General features: G+C 43.9%; 1 protein-coding gene across 1 annotated transcript; it reads left to right on the forward strand.

Moving 5' to 3' along the window:
- Positions 1 to 308: 308 nt before the first annotated feature.
- On the forward strand, positions 309 to 26,988 carry RHBDL3 (rhomboid like 3). Its single transcript, XM_031046389.2, has 7 exons — positions 309 to 467; positions 9,983 to 10,207; positions 10,904 to 11,052; positions 15,476 to 15,588; positions 17,847 to 17,947; positions 20,985 to 21,045; positions 21,636 to 26,988. The coding sequence occupies exons 2-7, from the start codon at positions 9,983 to 9,985 to the stop codon at positions 21,905 to 21,907; spliced, it is 921 nt and encodes a 306-aa protein (XP_030902249.1). The 5' UTR covers positions 309 to 467; the 3' UTR covers positions 21,908 to 26,988.
- The last annotated feature ends 373 nt before the right edge of the window (positions 26,989 to 27,361 follow it).

The following is a 27,361-nucleotide window of genomic DNA, read 5'->3' on the forward strand; positions in this document are numbered from 1 at the left end:
ATATGAAAAACAGCCAAGAGAAATGATGATGCAGAGGGAAGGAAGTTGAAAGGGAGCTGACTTAGCTGAAGCTTGGGTGGGGACGGAATGATGGTATGGATGATGGTGCCTGGTTTACCCCTCTCTGGAGCAGGGTGCTTTGGGCAGTGAAAGGAAGCTGGAGATGGGGTTATTACAGGGAAATACGTCAACAAAACCTAGAGCAACCCCTGGGTCCCTGTGTGTCTGCAGCAGGTGATGAATGCATAGGAGAGCAGTTGTGTGTACTGTGTAATAGTTAATTCTGGCATGTTCCCCTCCTATCCCAGTTTGATCCCGACAACACTGGCTACATCAGCACTGAGAAGTTCCGCTCCCTTCTCCAGAGGCACGGCTCGGAGCTGGACCCCCACAAGCTGGAGGTCCTACTGGCCCTGGCAGACAGCAACTCTGAGGGGAGGATCTGCTACCAGGACTTCGTCAACCTGGTGAGTACTCTGGCTGGCAGAGCCAGTCAGTCCTTGGTTCTGCTTAAAGCATTAGCTGTTGAGGGACAGTCTCTCTCCTTCTCTCTCTCCCTTTCTCCCTCTATTGGCACTGGTGTTTGCTGTGTCCCTGCATCACACTCTGTATGGGTTTGCTGAAGCATTCAGTGGTGACTGAGCTCTCAAGCCAAGAGTCAAGTTGCTGCTCAGTTTTCCAGGGAAACAAGTTTGCATGGGAAGAAATGGTGGGAGCTGTTTGAAGACCAGCATGAAGCAATGGTTGCTGCTAGCTCAGAGGCTTTTGCTATCAATAGCAGTTCATAGCTGTCGTAAGGACCCATTTGTTTGCGAGCAGAGGTCTGTCAGTCTGGATGTCTCCTGTGTTATCTAGAGATTTCACCACTTCCAGACAAAAATATATAGATAACTTTGTGTTGACTTGCTGGGTGGAGTCATATTGCACTGCTGTAGGCATCAACAGCAACAGGAATAAAGTGTTTCTAGGTCATGTTCATTTTATCCCAGGTGAGATGCCTCAGACTGTGTGAGTCATGAGCCAATGCCTCTATCTCTGCTAATGAGTCAATTAGTGAAAGGATCTCTCTGTTTCTTGTCAAGGCAGTTTGGCGAGTCAACACAGATGTAGGCATGTATTATTAGATGCTCAGGGTGGCCTAGAAATGCTGTTTGCAAGACAGGTATCTTAAACAGTGGACATTTCAGGGGCTTTGCCCTGTTCTTGCTCTGGCATTCCACACCTGAATCCCAGCAGATTTAGTGCAGCAGTAAGAGAAACCTGGGTGACAAAGTCAATGAGCAACTGAAGTCAGTGACATCTCCAAGGTTTCACTGGAAAGCTGGATGTGTTCTTGATGCAGAATGTAATTACTTGTATCTCTGTGGTCTTGCAGTCAACATGGGGATTTGATCCTTCCACTTATCATGGTCACTCACATGCATGGTTTTGGGTTACAAAGAAAGTGTCTTCCATATGTCCTGTCTTCACATGAATCAGAAAAGTGTGATAACAGGGCACTGCTGTCAGGGATCCAGGTCACAACCTCACTTAGGCCATGGGCAGTGTGAAGGTGAAATTACTGTGATGCAGTGGCACAGATCTGCTGTATCTAATCAAGCTATCTTGTTAGTCCCTTGCATATGTTTAGGTACACAGCAAAACAGATGTAGCCACTATTAAGCTGATCACAACTACTGTGAGGTTTCCCTCAGCTTCAGCTTAATAAACAGTGTGGTCAAGGTATTTATAGTAACAGCTGCTTGTTCTACAGTTTGGTATACTCAAAGTACCATGCCAGCATTCACTAATTGAGCTGCACAACACTTAGCTAGCAGGAAGAGGTATCATCTAATTTCTTTTACAGAAATGATGGCCTAGGGCCAGCCAATGTGTTGGCAACAGGCTCAGGAACAGACCTGGGCTTTTTCCTCTCCTCTTTCCTTGCTCCATGAGCTGGGGAGCAGCACAAGCTGCGGAGAGGCAGGTGGGAGGTGGAAGGTTTGGGCATCCTCCTCCTTTGGGGAATAGGGGATGGTGCCAGCTCACACCCACCTGATGTGATTTCTGCAAAATGGCAAATTTCCTTCACTACTACTGAATGACTCCTGTAAAGAAGCCATTGATTTTTCTGTTCCTCTATCCTCATCTGCATATTTTTGCACTTTCTAATTGATAGGCAATGCAAATGCCAGAACATTAAACTACTTACAAATGGCATCTCCTGATTCCTCCTCTAGTTGCTATTGATTTTCAACATCCAAACTTTCTAGGGCTCCTTCTCTTTTCCCCAGTTTCCTGCTCCCAGACCTGGCTTTTGAACTTCCAGATGGAGAGAAACAGAACAGTTGGCAGAGAATCACTGTGAAATTAGTGATTTCCTTCACTTTATAGCTGTCAGTCCTGAAGCTATGTGTGGTGATGTTGAAGTGCATGCTTGAATTGATCTGCTCCCAGAAATTATGGTGCTGGATTTGGGGAAGGGAAAGGCTGACCTTTTATGGAATCCACAGAGGTTTTACAAGTATGGCTTTTCGTGTGTGTGTTTTCCTTTTCTCCATCAGTATTCATGAGCAAGTACTCTGACATGATCAGAGAATCTCATGGCCTCCCAAATGTGTTTACTGAAACTTTGAGTAAGAGGTAAAATGGCATTAATAAAGCTCTGGCCACTGGAAGGGCCTTGAAGCAGGAGTGGGGTTGGGTATCAGAGATGCATTACAACCCAGTTATAATGCAAAGTACAGAGCAGAGGTGTGGAAGGAAACAGACTCCTCTGAGTGCCTCACAAGTAGCTCTTCTGGTTTCTTTCCAAACACGGGAATGTAAGGAGCTGGTGAGCCGTCTGCTCAAGCTACTATGAAACAAATTAACTGTGTTCCAGCTAAAACCAGTACAAGCAGGCTCAGATTTGCAGAACCCAGCCCAAAGCAAGGCTTACCTACTGGGCTTCAGGAGAAGTCTGTTTTCAGTGGTCAGTTCCTGAGATGCTGTTTCCTCCAGGTTTTCTCACAGCTTTGCTGATATTGATAAAAATTGAGCAGGGAGGGTCTGCTCTTTTTTCAGCCTTGTAGAACCCTTGATCTTTGCTGGGTTCCCTGGAACTGTGACAGAATGTGATGCTGTTTGTTCTGCAGAGTGCTTGGCTACTTTCTAGAGAGTCTGATGTTGAGAGATGCTATTTGTGACCACAGAAGCAGCTGTAACTCTATGAAATTATTATTTCCAGAAGGCACTACAGGCCACAAACTGCACAGAGCAATAGTGTTAACACTTTGTTTCCTCCAAGTTACAGCATGTCCCAGAGAAGGCAGTAAAAAAATGCTCACCTATGTACTCCAACAGCATCAGGACCACCAAGAACACTCTCTCCTCTCTCAAACACTGTGATCCCTTAACTAAACTAAAGAACTGCTTCATCCTCTGATGTCAAAAGTATGTTATAAACTTCCAGATTCACCAGAAATATAATTCTAGGAATTCTTACCTCAATAAGGAGACCTACACAAAACATATGCCTGTTCTCAGCAAAGCAACTGGAATTCCTGGAATGAAAGATTTTACAGGATGAGAATAGATCCTAGAAATCTTTCAGTAAATAATTTAAGTAATGAATAAATTTAGGGAAGCTGAAGACTCCTGGTGTGATCTGCAAACAGAAAGGGCTGAAAAAAAATCAGATATGTATGAGATTCCTTGCATGCAGTTGTAAAACACAATGCTACAATCATATCCATTTCTGTTTGTACACTGGAGCTTCTAAGAATGGCAGAAAGCAGTTTCAGATGCTTATCCTGCATCTGAGACAGTGCAGAAGAATAAGTGTTTCCTGTACAAGTGGAGACATCTTGTGCATGTCTGTTGTCTGGTTGCTCTTCTGAGTGTGAAGAGACATGCTAAAAATGCACAGTGGAAATTCTGACTCTGAACAACACAGGCCACAGGAGAAGATAATGAACAAAGATGCTGAACTAACTTTGCTGCTTTTAGACAGGAGATGAGCCAGGAGGTGATATAGCTGAGATGTTATTTGCTGGGATCCTTGCTGACCAGCATTTGCTGCTGGCAGTCCTGAACTGTTTCACATGCTATCCTGTGAACTATAACAGAACTGAAGAGCAGACCTGTGAGTCCCTGGACAAACTTCCCAGTTACCTATTCTCTGGCTAAATGTTCCTTGTATTCTCTGCCTGAGAATGTGCATTATTGCTTTGGACAGGCTGGATCATGGCTCTACTCCCTCCTCACCCTCTTGATGTGTTGCTCTTCAGCCAATGTGAGTAGAAGTGAAGGGGTGAAATGGAGCTTCTAAGATGTTGCTTTGCTTGATGGAGGGGCAATATGGAGCTAGTTCAGCTGTGGTGAGAGCTTATATTCTCTTGTTGTGAAAATCAGGTCGGGAACTTGCTCTGGACAAGGAAAAGTTTTACAGTACCTTGTGTTTAATAAAGCAGCTTTTGCTAGAACAGTAAATCACAGCTTACACTGAGACTAAAGCAAAATCTATTCCATCTTAAGACATTCTTCAATACCGTATAGCCAGAGGCCAATTGTTCTTATTAGCTACTTCAGTGATAGAAGCAAGGCTCGGTTCTGTCCCTTGTGAGGACACTGCATTTGCCTGTAGATATTTCATGGGCATACTTTCTGCTTTGAAAGGTAACTCTTGCCAGTGCTTGCAATGGTAACACTTTCACTTGGAATCCTGCCTCCAGCCTGGCTTGAACTTAAATGAGGGGAGCAATGAAGCAAGAGCTGTAGCTACAGAGTGAGAACTTTTAAAAAGAGAAAATGTTGAGTTTTATTTTTTGCCATTGTGAGTGTGTCTGTGACTGCACCAGGAGGGCTCTGTTCTCTTCACAAAGGTGAGCTTGAAGAAGTTACTTACTGTGGTCTTGGAGGGGAGGGAGTCCTTTAAACCATGGTTTGTTTAATATTTTTTTAATGGTACTCAGAGGTACTTTGTAGCACAGCCATAAAGTACCTATAAATTCCGCTTGCATGTACTTTACTGCACCAGCTGACAGCCTATGCAGAATGCTGAGGTGAACAAGGCTTTGCAGACACTGGATATTATTCCTTATTACCTGAGCCACTGGAAAGACAAGCAATAAAGCTGAAATCTCCAATCCTTGAAATCTCCAGGCAAGACAAAAGTTTGTCCAAATGAATATCTCCTCCTTCTGCTAAATCCTTCTTCACTTTCTAGTGTTTTATGTTTCAAAGGCTATTGCAGAATAACCCAGAACCTCAGTTCTAGTGGTTTTGTCTGCTGGCTGTAGTTTTGTTCTCACTGTTGCTAATCTGGAAAGTTCTTTGCAGGCAAAGCTGGAGGTTTTATAGCTCTGTTTCTTCCCCTATGTGCTTCCAGTTAGCTGTGCTGTTGAACCAGGGCAGATCCTCTGCCAGACATCAAGGGACTCCCATTTGGAGTCCTCTGCAATCTCCTTCAGTTTCCAGTAGGACACCCCTTTAAGTGCTTCCTCTGTCCCTGATTCACTGTCTTGGCTGAAAGTGAAACTTGTGTCCTGAGCTCTCTTTCTGGCCTTTATTCAGAGGTATAATAATAAATATTTAAAAGTGCTTGGAAAACTCTTACTGCAGTATTTGGTCTAATATTGTCCTACTGTAAGTAAGGAGGAGGTTTTCTCAATAGAAGGAGTGGCCTTTTGATTGTGTCCTTATCCATCTCTTGCCTCTCAGTGCATTAAAGTGTATTGAGGTGCAAAGTTATTACTCCAGGGAGCATTTCCAGGAGCTGCATATCCCTCCTGATAAATGTGCCTTACAGTGCCTTCATCTTGTTCTCCTTCCCATTTTGGAGGAAACTGATGATTTTTGATGTTCCAAGAGCCATGTTATCTCTTGAGGGGGAAAAAAAGCTGTCAGAGGGCCAGGTGAGTATCTTGGAATTTGACAACTGGGATGCAAGAGCTGATTTTTGGAGTGTGTTCAGCTAATACATTGATTTGAGTCCATTAGATACTGGCAACGTGTAGCAGCAGAAGGAACTTTCTTCTGAGCGAACTAGTCTGGCAAATAATATTTATGCCACTTAAAAGGGTACTTGGCATAGAAATTCCCATCCATAACCATGATTCCTCAGCTGTGTTCAGTCAAGTGCAGTTGAAACTTGAGAAGCATGATGTCAGCTGAAATGGTTATTTTAATTGTGTGTGTATCTAAAATACATGCGAGTTGCAAATGTTATTAAGGTATTTAAAACAATGCTTTAGAAGATTAAATCTGGATTCGTTTCAGTTGCAGAAACCTTCTCAGCACCAATGGAAAGCAGAATGTGTGTTGGGGGGTTTGAAATTTCAAGCTTACTGTGTTTTGACACAAAGTTATTTGAACCACAATGTTAATCTCGTCCTGCAAACCATGTTCATGCAATTAACCTTGAGACCTGACTGTGTTTTACCTTTTCTAATGGAAGAGCTAGAAGGTCTAAGCCTGGCATATGTAACAGAGGAGTCCGGACAAAACCTTGAGCAGGGAAAACCCCAGCCAGCAACCATCATAATTCATTTGGTCTCTCCTGACTAACTTTTCTCCAATCCCCAGAGTAAACCACTGCTTGGTCAGAACAAAACAGGATGTTGGTGTTTGCCTTTTGTGTTCTCATTTGATGCTGTTTGGGAAAGTGCCACCAGGTTGGCTCAGAGGATGTGAACATCTGTTGCAGATGAGCTTGATGCTGAGTTATGCATGTTGTGAGGAACCATCTTTACCCACATTAGCATTTTGTAGAAGTGGGGAGTGAGGGAAGGAAATAAATGTGAATCTTGAAAGCAAAATTGATTGGAGAGGCTGCATTTGTAAGTAAAGTGGGTTATAAAACTGAAGCTGACAGAGGCTTTTAAAAAGCTTGTGCTAACTTCTGATTTAGTGTTCTGTGTCTTGAAGGATCAGAGCTGGAGAGCTGAATGTATTGCCTGTCACAGTGTTGTATGTGTTTAAAAATAGCCATAGAGCAGCCTCAAAGATGCCAGTATGTAATGGGCAGAAATCCATGTTTTTCAAAACCTCCTAAGTGAGGCTGAATAAAAACCATAAAAAGGGTTATGTGCCCCACACAAGCCATGAAACTGGAGATGTGGAAATGCTACATGACTTACTTGGCTATTGATTATCTGAGGCAGCAACAGTAGTACAGATGGCCAAGAAATGGGCTTGCCAGTGGGAATGGACAGCTGCCACTGCAAATTGCAGATTATCTGACATTAGTTCTATAGTGGCATCTGTGCTGAACAAAGGCAGGGCTTCGTACTTCACCAAAGTCTGGCACAGTCCCACTAGATGGTAAGGACTCTTATCCTAAAGTTTGATATTTTCAGTGTGAAGACAGGTTCAAATAATCTAAGTAGGAAAAACTTTTCCTTTCTGGCAGATATATCAAACCCATCCTCAAAGCAGAGCTGTAGCACTAAGCCTTGTTTTGTTTTGGTATGGTAATACCAAAGGGCAGAGGTGGCAGCACATGGTTACCAGTCATGTCAGCTTGGCTGTTTTACAAGGGAAATTTCTTTCTCTCTGCATAATAACTTTTTGAAGGCATGAAAGACTCAGGGAATGTGTTATTCCCCAATGCTGCCTTGGCTCTCCTCGTACTGTTTGCTGTACCCATCTGCATGAAGTTTTAATATCATGCTCAATAAAGAAGTCCCAGATCAATTGCATGAAGAGAAACAGAGCGGACTGCTCTGAGCTTCTGGTGCTGCAATAATGTGCAGGCCAACAATGGGCCCAGTGTTCTTTCAGCTGATGATTAAATACTTGACTCATAAATGCCAATATTATGGAACTCTGAAATCCAGTCATTCAAACTGTGACCATAGTGAGAGACTCTGTTTGGAAAGATTTGAATCTTCCATAAGTCAGTATGAGGAGCAAAACAGTGTTCTCATCAAGAGTTGGTGACAGCAGCAGTAGTGACTTAATTCTCCATTTCTCTTCATGCACGTTACCTCCTATCTTTCTTAGCCTGTTTTCATACAGGAGCTGTTCCAGCCCCTGATCATCCTCGTGGTCTCCTCTGGACTTGCTCCAACAGTTCCATGTCCTTCTTATGTTGAGGACACCAGAACCTCACACAGTGCTCCAGGTTGGGGTCTCAAGAGAGCAGGGGGGCAGGATCACCTCTTTCAACCTGCTGGTCATGCTCCTTTTGATGCAGCTCAGGATACGGTTGGCTTTCTGGGCTGCGAGTGCACACTGAAGCTGGCTCATGTTCATTTTCTCGTCAAGCAGTACCCCCAGGTCCTTCTCTGCAGGGCTATCTGGATATCTCCATATGTTCCGCAAGACTGGAGCAGTTCACAACCTGCTGCATTTAACTTGCAGGCAGTTTTCTTATTGCCTCTCTGCTAAAGAGTTGATAAATTTGGATACCCAGTGACCCTCTCTCCTGGGACAGGATTCCAGCCACCAGAAGCTGACTTGAGAAAACTGGGAGAAAGATTTTTGTGGACAGATTTTTTTTCCATCTCTACCTTTTTTGCTTCTTTTGCCAGAAGTTTTCTTTGACAAATTTTTATGAATGAGCAAAGGAAACACAGAGCAAAGGAGAAATACCAAGTGAGGAGAGAGCTTTCAGGGTGAGCCTTTTCTCCTCACTACAACAACTAAAACCAATCAACACCAGATTTTTCCCCAGTGTTAAAAAACTGGAAAGAGATCAGTTGGTGTCAGTGTTGCTCACGTGGGTGAATTTCTGCATTGGAGGGATGGGCAGCTGCTGGGAGAGTGGGTCACAGTGCTGTCACCCCGGATGCCCCTTTGCCTTCCTCCAGTGATTAACAGGAGGTGGTTCCCTGCAGTGATTACTGTGTTTTAAGCAGCTTGGTCTAGCTTGGAACAATTACCCGGCTGCTGGACACTGAGAGTTCTGGGCTTTGCTGGCTTTGGGATATTGGCTGAAATTGGTGTGATCCAAGACAACTGTAAGGCAGTGCTGTTGGATGTCATCTCCTGCTTGGTTCTGGCAGGCTGAAGATGCCAGTGGTTTCCGAGATGAGTTATCAGCTCATTCAGAAGGAGGACCAGGCTGCTATGTTTGCTTTGCTGCCTTTTACTGTAAAAAGCACCCCTACAGTGGTCTTTCTCCATAGTAAGCCTTTTAAACCTCCCTGCCAAGGATGCAGCCAGTGACTCTGATGCAGCAGGTTTGTTTGTAATCAGGGCTAATTAGCAGTTATCTCAATCTTGGAGCAAGCTCTCTCAGACCTGTTGTTCCCTCCCTGCACAGGCAAGGCAGAAAACCCCATCTGCCTGATTTGCAATTGCATTTCTTTAATTATGCATCCAAATTAAGAAAGTGTATGCTCAAAAAGAGATACAGCTCATTCTATGCATGTAAGATGATAATGCACATACACATCGGCTGTATCCTCCAAAGCCTGCACCATCCCAAAACCTGCCCCCTCTGAGGATAACTGTTTTAAAAGAAGAAATCCATCCCTCTTGTGAGTTTATAGCAGGTAAGACAGCCTGTACACCAGTTTAGTTTGTTGCTGTTGCTCATGCAGCTTTGTTTTACACAAAGGGGTAATTCTCTTTGCCCAGAGCTAATTCCTGCCAACAAGGGTTAGATGCTGTGATTGTACCTGCTGCTACATTCAATAAATGTTCTGCCTCAAGAGATGACAAGTGCAGGGAAGTGTTGTAGAGCAGGGGGAGCTGAGGGAAGGAGGATATGGGAGTGTGGATCATGATAACTGATGGTGAAGATAGGAGATGGAAGATTGGAGAATGGGCTACAGAGCTCAGCCAGGTGCATCAACAGCTTCCTCTCTGCCCTTACTTTATTTATTGGCATCTTAATAGCAGACCCTGGTATTTGGTTTGCTTACACTCCATGTAGGTCACCCTGTGATGTGGTTCCTAAAGCACCAGCCCAGTGGTGGTTCTCCTGTCTGCCTGGATCTGGCAGTAATCTCCCAGAATGGTTGTGCCAGGCCTTGCTTTGTCCTCATGGTTTCTTCCTTTTCTTTTTACCCAGATGAGCAACAAAAGGTCGAACAGCTTTCGGCAAGCCATCCTGCAGGGGAACCGGAGGCTGTGCAGCAAGGCACTGCTGGAGGAGACAGGGCTGAGCCTTTCTCAGAGGCTCATCCGGCACGTTGCATATGAAACCTTGCCCCGAGAGATAGACCGCAAGTGGTACTATGACAGCTACACCTGCTGCCCTCCACCCTGGTTCATGATAACCATCACTATTGTAGAGGCAAGTACCTTCATGCCATCTCTCTAGAAAACCACCTCATACTGCCAAAGGCTTTGCTGGGGCATGAACAAGGGCTGGATTGGGACTAATGTAGACTCAGACAAGGAGAAGCACGAAGCTGATGGCCATTTTGGCTTATTTGTATATGCGTGTAAGTGGACATTGTGATCCTGTGTGTCACTGAAATGATCTGTATATGAAACTACAGAATCTGGGAAACTATAACAAAACTCTTTGAGGAGTGAAAATCTGGATAGTTGTAGGGAAACTGGTAATATAAGTAATGGAATTAGAAGAAAAATTCCTATATGGTTACCTCTGTTCTGTGAATGGAGAGAAAAAGGAGAGAAGAAAAACTGGGTTAAATATTCTGACCTACTCATCTGTTGCCAAAATTAGATCTTTGCACAGCTGCTGCGTAATGCACTCGAGCACAGAGAAGGGTATGATATGGCACTGATCAGTAGGGAGCTGAGTTCTTCTGACTCAGTGGCTGGTGTTACAGAAAGTTGCATATAGAGTTATACCAATGCGTTGCAGATTCCTCAAACGGGGACTTTCCTGCTGTGCAAAGCTGTCACGTGGGAGAAATATATTGTACATTTGACTTTTTTTCTCCATGGTTTTGAGCTACAAAGTAGTGCTTTTCAGTGAGAGAAGGCATTTCCTAACCCAGGAATTTCCCTGATTTTCTAGGTTGCCTTTTTTCTTTACAACGGAGTGGTATTAGACAGATTTGTGCTACAAGTCAGCCATCCCTTATACCTGAAGAATGCATTACTTTACCATCCTCAACTCCGTGCTCAGGCTTGGAGGTACCTAACCTACATATTCATGCATGCAGGGTGAGTACTTACAAACTGCAGAGATTCGTCACAGCTCAGGTTCCCCAGAGAGAGGGAGGAGAAAACAACAGAAGAAGCTCAGAAATAAATGTTTTAAAATCTGTTCTGAATTGTGTATAAAAGTCTGAAGCTCTTCTGGAGTGTTGGGCAATGAGGGGCAAACCTTCTCAGCTCTCTGGAGGGAGGAGGCAGCATAAAGAACTTAACATATGCTGCTCTTCTACCCAGCAGTGCTGGGACCACACCTTCCTCTTACTGAGCACTTTCCAGGGTGTGCTTCCTAAAACTCACCATGTCGAAGCCCAGTGTCCCTCCAGAGAAACTGTGCAAGTGGTAGAATAAATCTGCAAAGATGTTGGACTGGTATTTACACCTACATGGTGTATTATTGTTGCTAGGCTTCCTAGCTGGTCAATTAAATTCCCTCTGTCTCTGGTATGTCATCACTTAGTGATGTTGTCCCTTCTGTAGGGACTGAGATAATGCCTAGAAGCCCAAGTCAAGATTGAACTCCCATTTTGTACACACTGTACCAACACCAGTGTTCTGAAGAGTTGCCAATCTTGACTGACCAGATGGACAAAGAATGGTCCATGTCATGCAAAATGATGGTGCACAGTAAAATGAATCCTCCTTCTTTCCACAGGAGGTATGTAGCTGCCTTGGGAAGAGAATACAAGGCATGGGGATTCTAACTGTGCTTCTCAACCATGCTAGTCCTCCCAAGAGTCAGAGACTTAATTGTGTGATGTTTGTGATGCCATGGTGATGAGTGAGTGGCACAGGAAAGTTCATCCCTGTACAAAACACTCCACCCTCTGCGTGGTTTCTCAGATCATTATCTTCACACATTCCTGGCAGATAATTGCAATTTTTCTTTAATTCTGTCATTGAAAAACCACAGAAACAAGCTTTCTAGCAGTAGTTTATAGTTCGAAACTGGATAAAGACCCTTTGTTCTGAAATAGAAAGCCTATATTCCCATCAGTCAATGTTCTATGAAAGGCCAGAAGGATCAAGCTGATCTTTTCCCTTTTCCATGTCTCTGATGGAAGACATGCTGATGTCTCTTCTCTGCCTTGGAACAACTGCCTCAGTGTGTAATTGCCTTTGAGCACAAGATGTGCCCCAGATCTCTGACCAAAAACTGTAGGGCAGAACAGAATCCCCTCAAGGGGAGAGTAGGAAAAAAGTTATAGATGAAACTTCTGGAAGGGCAACATCTGTACTTTCTGTGCTAAATCCCCCTCCAGAGTCAATTTTATATAGGTTTCAATCTTCCAGTAGAGACTATTGGGCTTAGATATGAGGCTGGTTAGGTAAAAAGAGAATTGGAAATTTTCATCACTGAGGATATGGGGAAAACTGGCTTGTAAAAGGATGAAACACTTCATTTTTAACTAATGTTAGCTAATTTGTACCTGGGTATTCTTCTGGTGGTGGTGATGTTCTACTGTATCGCTTGGGTAACTGCAGATAGCTTTGGGATACATCTGAAGAGGAGCACCTGCATGAGGACAATTTGTGCAGCATTTAATGTCTTCCTGTATCATTGTGGCCTGCTTTCCTAACCTGGGCAAACTCCTTCACCCTTTCCTTTCCTGTGGCAAGAAGTATTCTGGCATTTGTCACACTTACTGCCTGAAAAATAGCTCAGGTTTATTTCACATCTATGGCAGGCTCAGAGATGACCGGTGGGGAAGGTGGTGTGCAGGAAACTCACTGTCTTTGTGATGGATTCCAAGTTCTTTAGCTATGTAGCCTTCAGAACAATGCAGAGTCCTGCTGGAACAATAAAGCACATGATTTATCTGCAGTATCTGGAGTTAATGTTAAATGTTCATTTAATGCTAACTTCTCTGTGTTAAGCTGCTTTCCTATCAAGAGAACAGATAAATCTTGGAAAGGTAATAACATTTGTTTGTGGAAGCCCATCATTCTCCTCTTGTTTTCAAATGAAAGGCTAATACAATGCCATAGGCTCTATTGTTATCCTGCTTCCAGCTGAGACATTAAAATGGTAATGTGGAATGCTCCTTAATTTAGTGCACTGGGTCTGGGTTTTGAAGAGCAAGTGACAGCCAGAAGGTGTCCAAGAAGACAGCAGTTGCTAAGGCTTGGCTGGCTGTGCCTCTAGGAAGATGCCAGAAATGCCTGGGCTGTGTGTTGGTCCTGATTGAGGGAGCTTTGTCCAGGGCTGAAAAGGCGAAGTTGTAAATTCTGCCCTTCTGCTTTCATGGAAAGCAGACGTTGACTATCTGGGGCCCAGGCATTTGTAATACTGCCATAACTAATGACTTGCATTGATGCTTGGTCCCATTTGTTTGGTCCCAGGGAAGGAGAAAGCCTTTAATGAATCAATGAAATTGTCATTTCAAGAATGACGCATTCAGCACTGGCAAAGGCTAATTATATTTTATGGGTGCTCATCAACTGTGGAGCCTTCAGAGCTTTTAGTATGATGGGGAGGAGACGTGAATGGGATTGCTCCTGCAAAGTCTTTAAGAAGAGCTGTGAATCAGAGCAGTCCCTTCAGAGTCTGGGACAAACTTTGCCAAGCTCTTACAAAAGCTTCCCATGAAAAAATAAAACCCAGTGCTTTGTGTGAAAGTGTCAGATGCCACCTTGTTGACTATGTGACAGCCAAACATTCTGCCCTCCCCTCTGTGAAAGGGCATTTGGGGGCTTTGACTCTTCTGTGATCTCAGTTTGACCTTTGCTGCTTGTTCGTAAGTGCTGTGAACATGCAGAATCAGAACAAGTGCCAGAATATGCCCATGCCTGGTGGCTTCAAGTCTTGAGCAAGGCAATAAAAACCCCCTCAGTTACATGCAGCAGTTTCCCATAATGACAAATTGAAGTGCTGAGTGGCTCGTGCAGGGGAGAAATTTATCCTTGGAGAGACATTCAGTGCAAACAAACCTATTAAGCTGTGCAGAAGGGAGTGTTTCCTGCTGTATCATTTCCAGCAGCTCTTTCCGGTCCAACTTTAAAATCTCATTTACGAGACTGTTCTGTCATTCCTGCGTCTCATCATCAGGTTTTTTTCTCTGATAGTGTTTATCTCTGATGTATATGGGAAATTGCTATGGTAACATGAAGAAATACCAAAACAGTGAAAATCCATATAACTGAAACCAGATTGCTGGTGGCTGGCTGGGAGCAATTCTTTTCTTGTATAAAATAGGATGTAGATTTCCAGTGCATTAGCTACTTTGCGCTCTTTACCCCAAAAGATGCCCCTTCTCTGTTAAGGGTATCACTGTGTCATTTAGGTCCCCTACTTTGTGAGCAGACTCAGGCACTCTTCATACAGAACAGTCTACCCCTAGGTCCAGTGTGACATTGTCATTCAGCAAGGTCACAGCCCTATGGGCCCAGGGTGTATCTCAGACACTAGCACAACGTTGAGAAAGGCCCTGTTCAGGAGCCTGGTGCTGTTGTCACCTCACTGGCAGATCCTGTAGATAGCAAAAGCACAGGTAAATATTGGTACAGAGGTTTGAGAAGTAGCAGGACAGTTTTGTTAAGTGCTATTTATTAGAGCAACACAGAGCTTGCTTTGAAACTATTGATTCATCACAGGACAAAACTGCTGCACTGGAGTCTGCACCAAATATGCTTAGATTTAATCTCAGCTGTCACACTCTGCCTCTAGGCTGCAAGTGGTCCTGCACAATGCGCACAGTGGGGTTTTCTACAGGTCCAGTCTCAACTCAGCTTTCCCCATTGTGTTCAGCAGGAGTTTTGCTGTTGAATATAATGGAAGGTGAACAGAAAGTTTCAGTGAGACAGCTTGTGTCTCATCTAACCAGAGAAAAAAAATGCCCTCTGCTTCCCATTCTGACCATGACCACACTGAAGCAGGCACATCAGAAAACGGTTGTGGTCATGTAGCACAAACAGTAAAGCAGCATTATGTGTCACAAGGAAATGGCAACTGTTTTGGATATTAGGTTTATCTTTGCTTTTGACTTAATATCCGCTTTCCATCATAGCAGTGCAATATGTGCAGGGAAAGGATGTATTATTAGGAAGGGAGAAGGGAGGACCAGGTCAGGTTCTGGGCTTCTGTTCCAGGCTCTGCTGCCATCTTGCTGCTTTTTTGGACAAATTATTTGATTTCTTCAAACAACAACAAAAATCAATTAAAAAAAAAAGAAGACTCACTAAGGCTCAAACTTGCTGTGAGGTCTTTTGTCTGAATGGACCTGGATGGATGTGAAAGACAATGAGCAGCAAGGGGGGAAGAAACATTGCAGCTCTCAGTCTGATTTTTTTCAGGTTTTACCCAGTGTTATAATCTACTTCCATGAAGCAGGTGCTCATTGATTTCCTTTCCAAGATACCTTTGTCTCGAGGGTAGTGAAGGGAGACAAAAGAGTTTAGGAAAGAGGACAACTGTTGTTTTTCCTTCCTGCAGGATAGAACACCTTGGACTCAATGTTGTCCTCCAGCTCTTGGTTGGAGTGCCCCTGGAAATGGTGCATGGAGCTGCGCGGATCAGTTTTGTGTATGTTGCTGGAGTTGTGGCAGGTAGGTGACACTTCTGGAGAAGTAATCTGAAAATGGTCTTTTGTGTAGGAAATGTTTTGTGACATTTGGGTGCAGGAGAGGAGCTGTCCACTGATCTGTGTGTTGAAATCGTTTTGGAGGCTGGAAGTGGGAAATACGCTACAGCTTTCTGCAGCCTGAGTAAGCAAGAAGTATTTGGTTGTAGCTTGTGAGCAGTGCACAGGAATCTGGAAATTAATTTAATCATAAGCCATGGGCTTTGATTGATTTTTAGGGTGTGCTGTATTGCTTTTATTTGTGTTTGGCATTTCCAGCAGTTTGGAGGTGATGGAGGTTAGCTGACAATAGATCAACATCTAATTAAAACAGGAGGAGGGTGTGAGAACAATCAACAGCTTCACAGGGGGACTCTGACAACAACTGACTGCCTTAGTTAAAGATTTATGGTGGGTTTTTTCCAACTACATAATTTATCATTTTCTATAATGAGCAGATAAAGCCTTTGTAAAATGGGCAGCATCAGGTACTAATAAATCCTACATTCCAGAAGAGACACTGCAGAAAGAATAATTAGACTAGGACACAGGACTAAGGATGGTACAAACACAACACCATTTAATGCAGAAAAAGGTTAGCAGACCAGCTGCACCATCCCTAGCTTGTTATTGTAGTAAGCACTAACTCAAGTGGTCCCCAGTCTGCAGCTTCCCAGACATAAACTTTTTTACATAGATCCACCTACCAACCCTGACGCTTCATTTGTATACATGTAAATACACATAGCACATCTGTGCAAAGTGTGGTGAGCACTGAATCTGCTGCACTTGAGCCCAGGTGAGCACTGTGAGTTGCCTGTGGCTGTGGTTCACAGGGGCAGAGGCAGGTTTTACTGAGGGTTAGGCTGGGCTGCATTCCCAGAGCTCTGGCTCTTGTAGCTGGTGCCTGAGTGGGGCTCACTAGCCCACCCAGCACTGCTGGTTTGTTTATGCTATACAAATGATCCCATTTTTTTCTCAGACGAGCTGCCACATCCTCACAGACTAGCCTTTCACACCTTATAATCTATTAATTGTGGAAGAAAGTGCCAATGGAAAGGGAAAACTTCCTTTCTTAATGTGGGTTGGAACTACAAATATGACCAGACAATCCCACACAGAAAAGCATCCCATAATACACTTACCTGTTTGAGTTGTTAGCCAATTATTAAACATGCTTTATCCTTTGACATGTGTCAGAAGAGAAAGAGGCATACTTATGCTGAGGATCTGGCAATATAAAGATAACACAGCTCCTAAACAATCAGGAAGAAGCAGTAAAATGTTGACATGGGTCACAGTGGCCACTCCCTACTTTTATGCATTTAATCTCATTTATCTGGCTTTACCAAGACATGTTGAGGCTGAGATTGCAAGACTCAGTGCAGTGTCTAAGGACTTAACTTCAAGTTCTCATTACTCCTTTATTAACTTCTCATTAAGTTTTTCATTAGAGCTGAGAAATCTTAGGGCCATAAAGCAAAGGAGGGAGCTATGAGCAGAGTTGCCTGGTAGAACCTCAGCACTTTTCTTGACCCAGAATCTATTTCTCGTTCCTGCTTATCACTAAGACCTTCATTCTCCCTACCTTGTCTGCCTTTGTCTCTCTATCTCTTAAATTACTCTTCAAGTTTGCAATGAAAGGAGCTTTGAGCATATCCCAGCCTCCAATTGGGATAAGGAGTGTCTATGTTTGGACTATGTATTGTTTTTAGTGGGGCCTTTATGTGATTGATCTGTCATTTGCTACCTTGTTTACTGCCTCCACCCAGCTTATTTGTACCTAGTTTTACTCCAAAGTTTCATACATAACAGGCTGTGCTTTGACCAGGGGCCTGTGCCAAGTAACAAGTTCCCTGTTCTTTCTCATGTTGCAAATATTTGTATTGCCAGCACTGGAGCTAATTGTATTTTATCTTCAGGTGAGGAAGGAACAAGATATAGACATCTGTCTCCTGCTTCTTTGTTGTTTTAACCAGGCTGTAAGTGCTTTTTTGCTGTATAGGTTTGAAAACACTTTGCTACCTTGCTTGACTGCTTTCAAAGTAGATGCAGAAGAATCAGTCACTGTCTTGGCAGTTTTACAGGACTGAATTGGCTCCACAAGCCAATTGATTTCCCCCCTCCTTCTCTTTCAGAGACCTGCAGCAATTAGCACTAAACTGGCAGTAGTAGGGATGTAGAGCAGGAGAAAGTGTGTTTATTTGGCTGACAATTGTCACGAGCCCTTGTTCCTTCTCCCAGGGTCCCTGGCAGTGTCAGTAGCTGATATGACTGCACCTGTGGTGGGCTCCTCTGGAGGCGTGTATGCTCTTGTCTCAGCCCACTTGGCCAACATAGTCATGGTGAGTATCAGAATGACTAACATCTTCAGAAGTGAGCTGTGTCTGGTGGCCCAAAGGGTTTGGCAATAGAGCCTGACCCGGCTGTTGGTCATTCAGAGCTTGCCCCAGGAGTCTCCTACGTTGGAGATATTCAAGGCCCACCTGGACAAGTTCCTGTGTGATGTACTCTAGGTTTCTCTGCTCTTGCAGGGGGGTTGGACTAGATGGTCTTTCAAGGTCCCTTCCAGCCCTTGGGATTCTGTGATTCTGTGGTTCTCAGTGGTGTGGTCCTGGGGTGGAAATGTTACACTGCAGTTGGTGGCTTGGTACCCTGATGACTGGTAGCTTGCCAGAAGCCAAAGGTGGTGGTAACCCAAGACTTAGCAGTGTACTCCAGGCTACCATCTGTACTTGCAGAGGCTGACAAAACATTGCCAAAGGTCCTGTTATTTCACTACTCATTGGTCTTCTCCAAATCTACTTAGCAATTGCTACCCTAGCACCTATATTTCTTCATTATCTGCAGCCTCTCTTCTCATCTGAAATTACTTCTACTGCCTTTCCCATTCTGGTGGAGTTTTGTTTTGCTTTGCTTTCCCTCTCTTCTCTCTCTCTGCTTTCTTAGTCTCTAGATGTGCGATTCCCTCATGCTGAAAGACATGCTGGACATTTACTGGTAAAGCACAGTCCTGAACAGGTGCTTTGAGCGTGCTGTTGTAGGGAGGGTCCCTTGAACCTTCTCTTCCCTTGTGCCTCCTGGTAACCAAAGGAATGAAAATGTTCCTCCTTGTAATAATAAATACTCTTGGAGATCATGGGGGGAGAGGAGGGGTGGCCATGAGGGCAGATCATGAGGGAAGATGAAGAGTGGCTATGAACTGGATCCAGATAAACATCTATTCCTATCATGGAACTGCCCCTTTCAGCATGGTGCCCATAGCCACAGCTCTCACCAGAACAGCAGGACTTGAGAGTGGCTGTGAACTGTAGCTTAATTCCTTCTCAGAAATGCAAGAAAGGTTGACAGGAGTTATGGCCACACTTTTCACTGCAGTGTGGACATAGAGTAAAAGGCAGCACAGTGCCAGCAGTGAAATCAAGAGCAAACAGCTTCTACTCCTGGCACAGCACAACAGGTTGCCTGCAATGAGGGGTAAAGCTTGACTGGGTGGGAGACAGCAGAGCCTTTTTGGATCTGAGCTGAGACTGCAAAACAAGCTCCCTCAGGACCTGGGAGCCATGATCAACTCCACTTATTGCTGGTCCCAGAGCAGTGAGGTTGTTTTTTAAATCTTGCCTCGTGCAAGGTAAGTAAATACATATTTTTTGAAGAGATACCCACCAGAACATGACACTCCTTGTACTCATTTCTTCCCCTGGAGATAGAATGGGAAAATGAACAACAGGACAGATGTGAAACAGCAGTATATTGGGAAAAGCTCAGATACTGGTACAGTTTGTCTGGGATATACTGAGTAGATGTGAATCCCTCCGGTCTTGCTCATTCTCCTGCTCTGCAGTGCATATGATAGCATGGAAGGTCTGGTTTGCTCTCTGATGTCACATTTAGGGTATGTCAGGATGCTGATGGTGTGCACCATTGCTGGACCTTCAGTGTCATGGGTAGGAAAGAAAGAACAGGTTAGCTGGGGCTTTGAGCAGCCTGCTCTAGTGAAAGGTGTCCCTGCCCATGGCAGGGGGTTGGAACTGGATGAGCTTTAAGGTCCTTTCCAACCTAAACCATTCTGTGATTGTGTGAATTAAATACATAAAATAACCAATGGGGAAGCAATAAAGTGTGTCACCCAAAGGAAAAGAGTGAGGGGAGGACTTCAGAACAGTTACATGGAAATGAAAACTGATGGAAGCAGCACAGCATTAATCAGCATGAGTTCAGAGCCTTCTGACTGGGTTAGGTGTCTCTGTGGAGAGAGAAAGCGAATTACTTATTTTGTAGAGATTGCATTTTTGCAGTCACGAAAGTGATTTACAGACAGATCCCACATAAAGCTTGAAGATATGTGATATGTATTGCAGAATATTCAGCAGGCTGAAAGTCACTGGGTGCCATTAAAGTTTACAAGCATTTTTTTATTCCTTCAGTGTGATGAGCAGGGAGTTTTTCACAAGCAGCTTAGCTAGCTTGCTATCTCACACCACCTCCAACAGACAGCATTTCATTTAAACACTTAATAATTATAGTGTGCATAATAATACATCTGAGTTCCCCAGGACATGATCTCTATTTCCTATTTGGAAATCTGTGCAAGTGGTAAAGGAGGAATTTAAACATTTCTCCCGTGGTTTCTAACTATCATTCAGAGATTCATATTCCGCAATATAGGTTAATGGCCAAGCCTGAAGACAGAGGAGGCCAAATCCATGCTTTCTTATGGCACTGTTCCCTTAGTATGCTTTTATTGAGGTCTTTATTATCTGTACGTCTCTGCTGCATATCTGAGTTGCAGAATTTCAGGGATCCTGAGGTACAGACAGTAGCCCTAGAAAAGCACAGCAGGGCTTGAATGCACTGAGGAATTGCCTGACAGGGACAGTGCTGTGCCTCCATGTGAATCATGATGAGCTGTGCCATATTAACTACTTGACATAATTTGATTTGATGCAGTCTAATTCAAGAGGGTTTTGCAGGGTAGGTAAATCCAGATATTTTCAGAAGTCAGACTATAAGGTGAAACATCATACTAACATGTTAAAAATGAGTCTGTCTGAAGAATAGAGAATGGCAAAGCCAGCCAAGGACCATGCCACACAGCTGGATATCAGGCAAGGAAAGTCAGTAAGACTGCCAGGAGAAGACGTTCTGGACTGTCCATAACTTGGACATGTCTGCAGTGTGTCCTTTATGGTTATGTCCTCTGGAATTGACAGATCTGTGCTTGGTGTGGTGAGTGGAGAGCTCACAGCCAGGTGACAAAGGCTATGAAAGGGGTTTGTTTCAGGGACGGTTATCCTTGATGCTCTTCCACCATAGTTCTGGATACAAAATCCCTCCAGGTTTGCATGCAGTGTCACGTTGTTTTCCTTGTCTCTTTTCCAGAACTGGTCAGGAATGAAGTGCCAGTTCAAACTGCTGCGCATGGCTGTTGCCTTGATCTGTAGTAAGTATCATGCAATACTTGGCACACACACAATCCTGGTTTGTTTGTCCTTGTCAGAAGAGTTCATGCTGATTCAGAGGGGTTTGACTTTTGCAGCAGTTTTGGTAGGAACCTGTAGCTGGACCTTCTGGAAGTAGAAACTGCAATACACTCACATGCAGGTTTGGGCTTTCAACACAGGCATTTGTAAATGAGGATTTGTTGTTAGCCAGCATCTGTTGCTTGTGGCATTTGGGAAGCTCTGGCACATAAAGTGTTTTGTCTTTGAATGTGCAAACAAGTAGTGCTTTTGCAATGATAATACCTAGGTTTCCTAGAGCACTTCACATACGGATGGCAACAGAATGTGTATAATGCATCTTGCAAATTGTCTTCAAAGTCTAACTCATTTTTTTGTGGTTTGGTCCCACAAACCCAGATCTCATGTGTGTGCACCACAATCCTTACATAGCCGTAGCTTCCCAGCTTCCCTATGCTCACACACAGGACAGTTTCTCCTCCATCTCTTCAGGGTTACAGTGCTGTCTGCAAGATGGACTTAAGAAGGGGTGGGCCTAGATAATTAATTGTTTTTTCCTTCTTTGTTCCAGTGAGTTTTGAATTTGGAAGAGCCGTGTGGCTGCGATTCCACCCCTCTGCTTATCCCCCATGTCCACACCCCAGCTTCATGGCTCACCTGGGAGGGGTGATGGTTGGAATCACCCTTGGTGTCATCATCCTGAGGAACTATGAGCAGAGACTCCAAGATCAGACTTTATGGTGGATCTTCCTTTCTATTTATGTCATTTTTGTCTTGTTTGCCATCTTCTGGAACATTTTTGCCTACAGCCTGTTGGATCTAAAGCTACCTCCCCCTCCTTGATAACACGGGACAGAAACTCGAGAACAGAAGTCATCTGTCAGCTATGTTAAGTGAATGAAGATGGAGGATCTATTTTTGTATTTAACTTAGGGGAGGATGATTCTTTTGAACACAGGTGTGTGCTGGAGGAGATGCTTGAAGATCTCATGCAAGAATGGGCTGGTCAGTCTGTTCACAAGTCTAGCAGGTACTGTAAGACTGGCTGGCCTGGCCCTGCTCCACTGGCAGGGCTCCCATGGGGCAGCTTACACCTGGGCACTGAGCACTTGGTTTGTTAGCACACATCAGGATTTTGTACAAGATATTTGTATTTTCCAGGTGGAATTATGGCCGGTGGTTGAAGGAATCTCCTCAATGTCACTGAACACTAAAAAGGAAGCAAGCAGACATTTGCTCATGAGAGACTCGCATGGTACTCACAAGGCAGCTTGGGTTTGGTTTCTGTGGACACATTTGACTGTTCAGCCATACCAGTGCCACTGTCTAATTACTTGAATGCTTTCTAGGATATTTTAGCCTATGGTAAAACCTGTATTATGCACCTTTCAAAGGAATCAGCAGAACTCAATCACCCAAAGTGATGGAGACTGGTCTTAACTACAGGTCAAATGAAATTGCACTATAAACCTTGGGAATCTTAGAGTGTTGTGAACACCCAGCCAGAGGTGACTTTTGCTGTGCATGTTTCACCTGATTTTAGTTCATTATCCCCCCTCCCCAGCCTGCTGTGGCAGAGGGTGTGGTTGGGGGTTGTGTTTTGGGATGGAGTAAAAGGAGGGCAAATGTTCAATTGTGTTTTTATCAGCTGACAATCAGGTGCTGTTTTCTTCTCACTTTATTCCTGGCCACACTGATTTAACACCTAGCCTGCAGTGAGCTCCTAGCAAGGATCTCAACTCTTCCAGCAGGCTCTTACTAGAAAAGTGGGACCAGAATCACCTATAGCAGTGCAGGGTAGGAACAATCTAATCTTTACAGCCATACAGTCCAACTAGGACCATACCTGTCCACAGAAGTCACTGGAGTTACATCAGGTTGTGCATAGCATTAGTTTCCCACTGAAGTGGACAGGGTGTTACGGTGTTGCAGTGATCATTGTGAAATTGATAAAAGTGGTTCAGGGGCTCCAGGTAACAGTTAGTTGCAATGATGCCTTTTTCTTTAACATTGGCCAAGCCAGGTTTTAGCAATCTGTCTGGTCTGTAGCACAGCCCGGATTGCCTGCCCGGATCTGGAGATCAGACCGGAACTTCCGTGGCACAAACAGTGCTGGTAGAGACTCTTCTCTGTAAGGTGCTTATGTTACTTTTCATCTCACTTTAGAGAGCTGCCAAACTACAGTCCAGGACTGTGGATGCCCTCCTTTTCTCTCCCACTTACCCACCTAGTTCAATGCCCTGGATAAAACAGCCATAGGAGTCTCTCTAGAGTAGTTTCTCTCATTCTTTTCGCTATTTGCATGCTGGTGCCCAGGCACCAGCCACCAGAGCCTTCCACAGCTTATCTCACAGGCACTGTAGCAGTTGTGTTTGCTCTGTAGCAAAATGTCTCTGTATCATGGGCTTTATTCTCTCAGTTGTGCAATGAGTACTGCCAGATATCCCACACTAGGAGGAGCCTGTCCTTCTAGAGGGGGCATTCACAAGTGTTTATCAGCTGTGCCCTTTTTTGCCTCTTACTGGAGAAATATCTCTGGTCTGGAAGGGTAAAGTTCTGCTCCCAGGGTATGCATAGTACAACTCCTGTTGCCCTGGGGGAAGTACGGGGGCAGAAAGTAAGTATTTCTACAGCCTGGAATAAGCCTTACCTGCAAAAGAAACAATCTTGGTACCTTTGTGCACAGGAATGGGATCTCTGAGGGCAATTGCACCTTTGTTGTATACTACAGTGTTCATGGGTCATCAGATCAAGGAACAAGAGGAGGGCATGTTTGTTTTGGAGAAAGGGGTTGGTTCCTGTGCCATTTCACCTCTGCAGTTTGGGTCCAAATCAAAGCAGTCATGAGAGTTTACATGTGCATCATTTCAGGTGCTGGCCCTGTGAGTTCTGTAGCAGTGGAGATCATCTCCCTGGGGAGCAGCAGGCAAGCAGAAGAGCTAGGACAGTATTGACAGGAGCATGCTTAACACGTAAGGAGGACATTCCTTTTCTCACCTATTGCTAAGCCTTCTGATTACACATGCCTTTAAAACAGATGTGAGCAGAAATGGGAATTCTTTGGAAGTTTTAGGAAAACTTTGAAAATTTTGGTAGAAAATTTCTATTGCAACAAATCCTAGAGTATTTTACCTGTAATCAACCAGTGTGCAGTATGCACCAACTGACTTGCATTTTTGGTTTCTCATCTGAAAGCTACTTAATGCCCATCAGTTTCTCCCCAGTAAACATTTCTGTTCCTGTCAGTGGTGTGCTCTAGGGTGAAGCAGCAAGCTACATGTTCAAGGGCCACCAGCTTCTTCATCAGCCTGACTTTGGACAACATATCTTTGCCTTTGCTCAGGAGTAGGAGAGAGCTGAGCAGGGTAATCCAGGCACCATTTTTTAGTTCTCTATCCATAGATGAACATAGTTAACATGAACTGGTTGAAAACAGCTCTGAGGTTGAGCTTACAACTTGTTCTTTTAAACTGTTGCTCATCTTTCTGACTTCAATTCTGTGTCCCCATATCCTATCTGAGCAAGTCTACAAGCAGCCCTGGGGATCAGAAAGCCCAGACTTCAAAGCAATATTAGATGTATTGTAGGTGAAGATATGAAACCCTCTCACATTCCTGCTCATCAGAGCTGAATTCCCTCCCCCCCATACATAGAGCAAGTTGTACACAGAGCCTGTTGTCTGCTAAGAACCTATCAGCTCAAGGAGTCAGGAGCAGCACAAAGTGCTTAAGCTTTTATAATTTTATTTCTTTCATCACTAAAATGACACTGTGATAACTTGATATGTTTTTACAGAGTATCAGGTAATCCAGTTATGTTGTTTTCTAATGCACCCGGAGTGCCATGGTGCTGCAGCACCAGAAAGCTAATAGCAGCCAGGCTTTTCCTTTACCTCCAGATGTCCTTGAAGCTGCTGGCTTATATCAGACGTAATATTCTCCATCCTGCTCATTTGTGGTTCCAACTTGTCTCAGTAACAACTTGTTCCAGAAGGAGCCGTCCACTGAGGGTCTGGTTTTGGTGATTCTTTTGGTCTTATTTCAGCTGCTGCCAGGCTTTTACATCAGTCAGAGAAAATGTGAATCTTTTGAACCTTATGGATGTGCAGTGCTAGAGCGGAAGGTGAGGACTGTTACTGACAGATGGATTTGAACAGTGCACGTTAGAGGAAGTTATTTTATGCTCGTGTCCTTGGGTTAGGACACACCTGTGCTGGACTTCCCTTTTAGTAAGAATATTGCAGCACTGGCTCAGGATGGGTGCAGGGAGCAGTAGTGCAGACTGGGAGAGCAGGGGGGCTGGCTGCAGAGCTCCTTCAGGGACATCTGCCGGCAGTGCGGCACAGCACAGCACAAGACGGGGCTTGCCAATTGCACCTTTGATTCCTAGATGCTTGGAGACAGAGATTAATTTTGCACACATTGGTAAGGAGGAGGGGGAGATTTGGACTGATGGGAAAGGAGGTTACAAGAAACCATCTCTGAGTGAGGTGCAGAGGAGCTGTAAAATGCTGATGAATTCACTTTTGAGTTTACTTGGAGTTCTTAACCAACAACTCACTCTTTCCCCATCAGTCGATGAGAAATCTTAGCACTTACGTGGCATACTGTGATTCTTCACTACTTGCTCCTTTAGCAGTAGGAAGTATTTTATCAATGGGAGAGGCAGAGGCCAGAGAAATTATTATTGTTTGAGATTGCTGGACTAGAAATAAAGAGATTCTGTATCCCAGGACCTTGCTCCTTCTGATGGGTTATACTGCCCAGATGAGATAGTTTCAGTTTGAACTGGGGTATGAAGGGTGGAATCTGACACATTTAGAGCTGGTGCTAAAATGACAGCTATCTGCTGACCTCACAAAACTGCCGCTGTTTGTGCCAATATTTAGTCTCACAGGATGGTGGGTAGGACTTTCACGCACACTTCAGTGGGACTTTCACACCTACTTCAGTGAATAAAGAGCTCAAAGTCTGTTTACATAGATCCAAGCTCAGCTCAATTGCTTTGGAAACCCCACACACTGGCTTTACCCAAAGTGGAACTGGAGGATAAGGATGTAGTTCAACACCGGCAACCTCTGGAGGTAAGCTGGGATCTGGAGAGCAAAGGCCAGCACCTATGGGGTTTCAGCCTCTTTGAATATTGCTGCTGTTGTGTTTCTTTTATAGCAGTGGCTTCTCTGCAGTGCTGTGTGATAGGACTCAAAAATTCCTTCCGCAATCACTGATGCTGAGAGCTGGTTATAAAGGAAAACAGTGCATTTTTCAGCTCTATAAAGAAAGAATCACACATAAGGCAAAAACCAAGCTTGGTTAAAGGTAAATGTATTTTTAATATCACCATTAATCATTGGCTTTCAATTGGAAAAAGCTTTCTAATGAGGTATTTCTGAAATGCCAGTAGTAACATAGAAAAATGTATGTTTCAGGGTACTTTACATCACAGAGCACAAAATATTCCCTAGGCCTGATTTAAGAAGGAAAAGTACCTTAAATTTCCAGTAAGCTTAATAGATAGGTTAGTCACTGACTGTCTTCTGACTCCCCCACAGTGTCTGTTTAGTTTGCAAATAAAGCTAGGTTTATGCAGCTTGTCTTCTGCTTACGCTATAATGCTACCAACACAGTCAAGTGTTAAACACAGAGCACTAAGCAATGTAATTTTATGCCTTAAAATACTGAAGAAATGATACTTTCCCGTTAAGGGCTAGTAAAACAAAATGGTATTTGCAAGGTAAGAGGCTATGGTATGTTTCCAAATATTTTTGTATCGTGCACATTCTGTATATTTTTGTTGTAACAATATTATTTGAGTGCAGAATCCATTAAATTTTTTTTGCTGGTGGGTTTTTTTTGTTTGTTTGTTTTGCATTTATTTTTTCCTTGTTTTGTATAAAATGCAGCTGTTCTATGTGCCAAAACCCAACCAGGAAGCATTTCAAAGACAAATTTGTATGTTTGTCTACACTTAACTCAGTATTTAAGAGAAGAGGGATTGGTTTCAAGCTCTGCAATGTAATCTTTTAATAATGGCATTGATAACTCTTTTTTATGTCTTTCTAAAGTATTTGTCTAAAAGATGAAGGGGAGGGTGAGCTGCTGCTTTATTTCTCCATGAGATACAACGAGGATAACTGGCTTGGGACTTGTATAGAAACTGACAAACATGTTGGCAAACATTGGGTTAAAGTTTAACTTAAAGAAATGAAGATGCATCTGGCATTAGTTGCTGTCATATTTGCTTCTTCTAAGGGGGGGTAGATCATTGCTACCTCATGTGGGACTCAGCTCTTAATGT

The sequence above is a fragment of the Melopsittacus undulatus genome, chromosome 11, assembly GCF_012275295.1.
Source record: "Melopsittacus undulatus isolate bMelUnd1 chromosome 11, bMelUnd1.mat.Z, whole genome shotgun sequence".
Classification (NCBI taxonomy): domain Eukaryota; kingdom Metazoa; phylum Chordata; class Aves; order Psittaciformes; family Psittaculidae; genus Melopsittacus; species Melopsittacus undulatus.

Coding starts and splice junctions, on each gene's coding strand:
- RHBDL3 (XM_031046389.2), top strand. CDS start 9,983: ATGAGCAACAAAAGGTCGAACAGCTTTCGGCAAGCCATCCTGCAGGGG. Junction 11,053..15,475: donor TACATATTCATGCATGCAGG/GTGAGTACTTAC, acceptor TCCTTCCTGCAG/GATAGAACACCTTGGACTCA. Junction 21,046..21,635: donor GGCTGTTGCCTTGATCTGTA/GTAAGTATCATG, acceptor TCTTTGTTCCAG/TGAGTTTTGAATTTGGAAGA.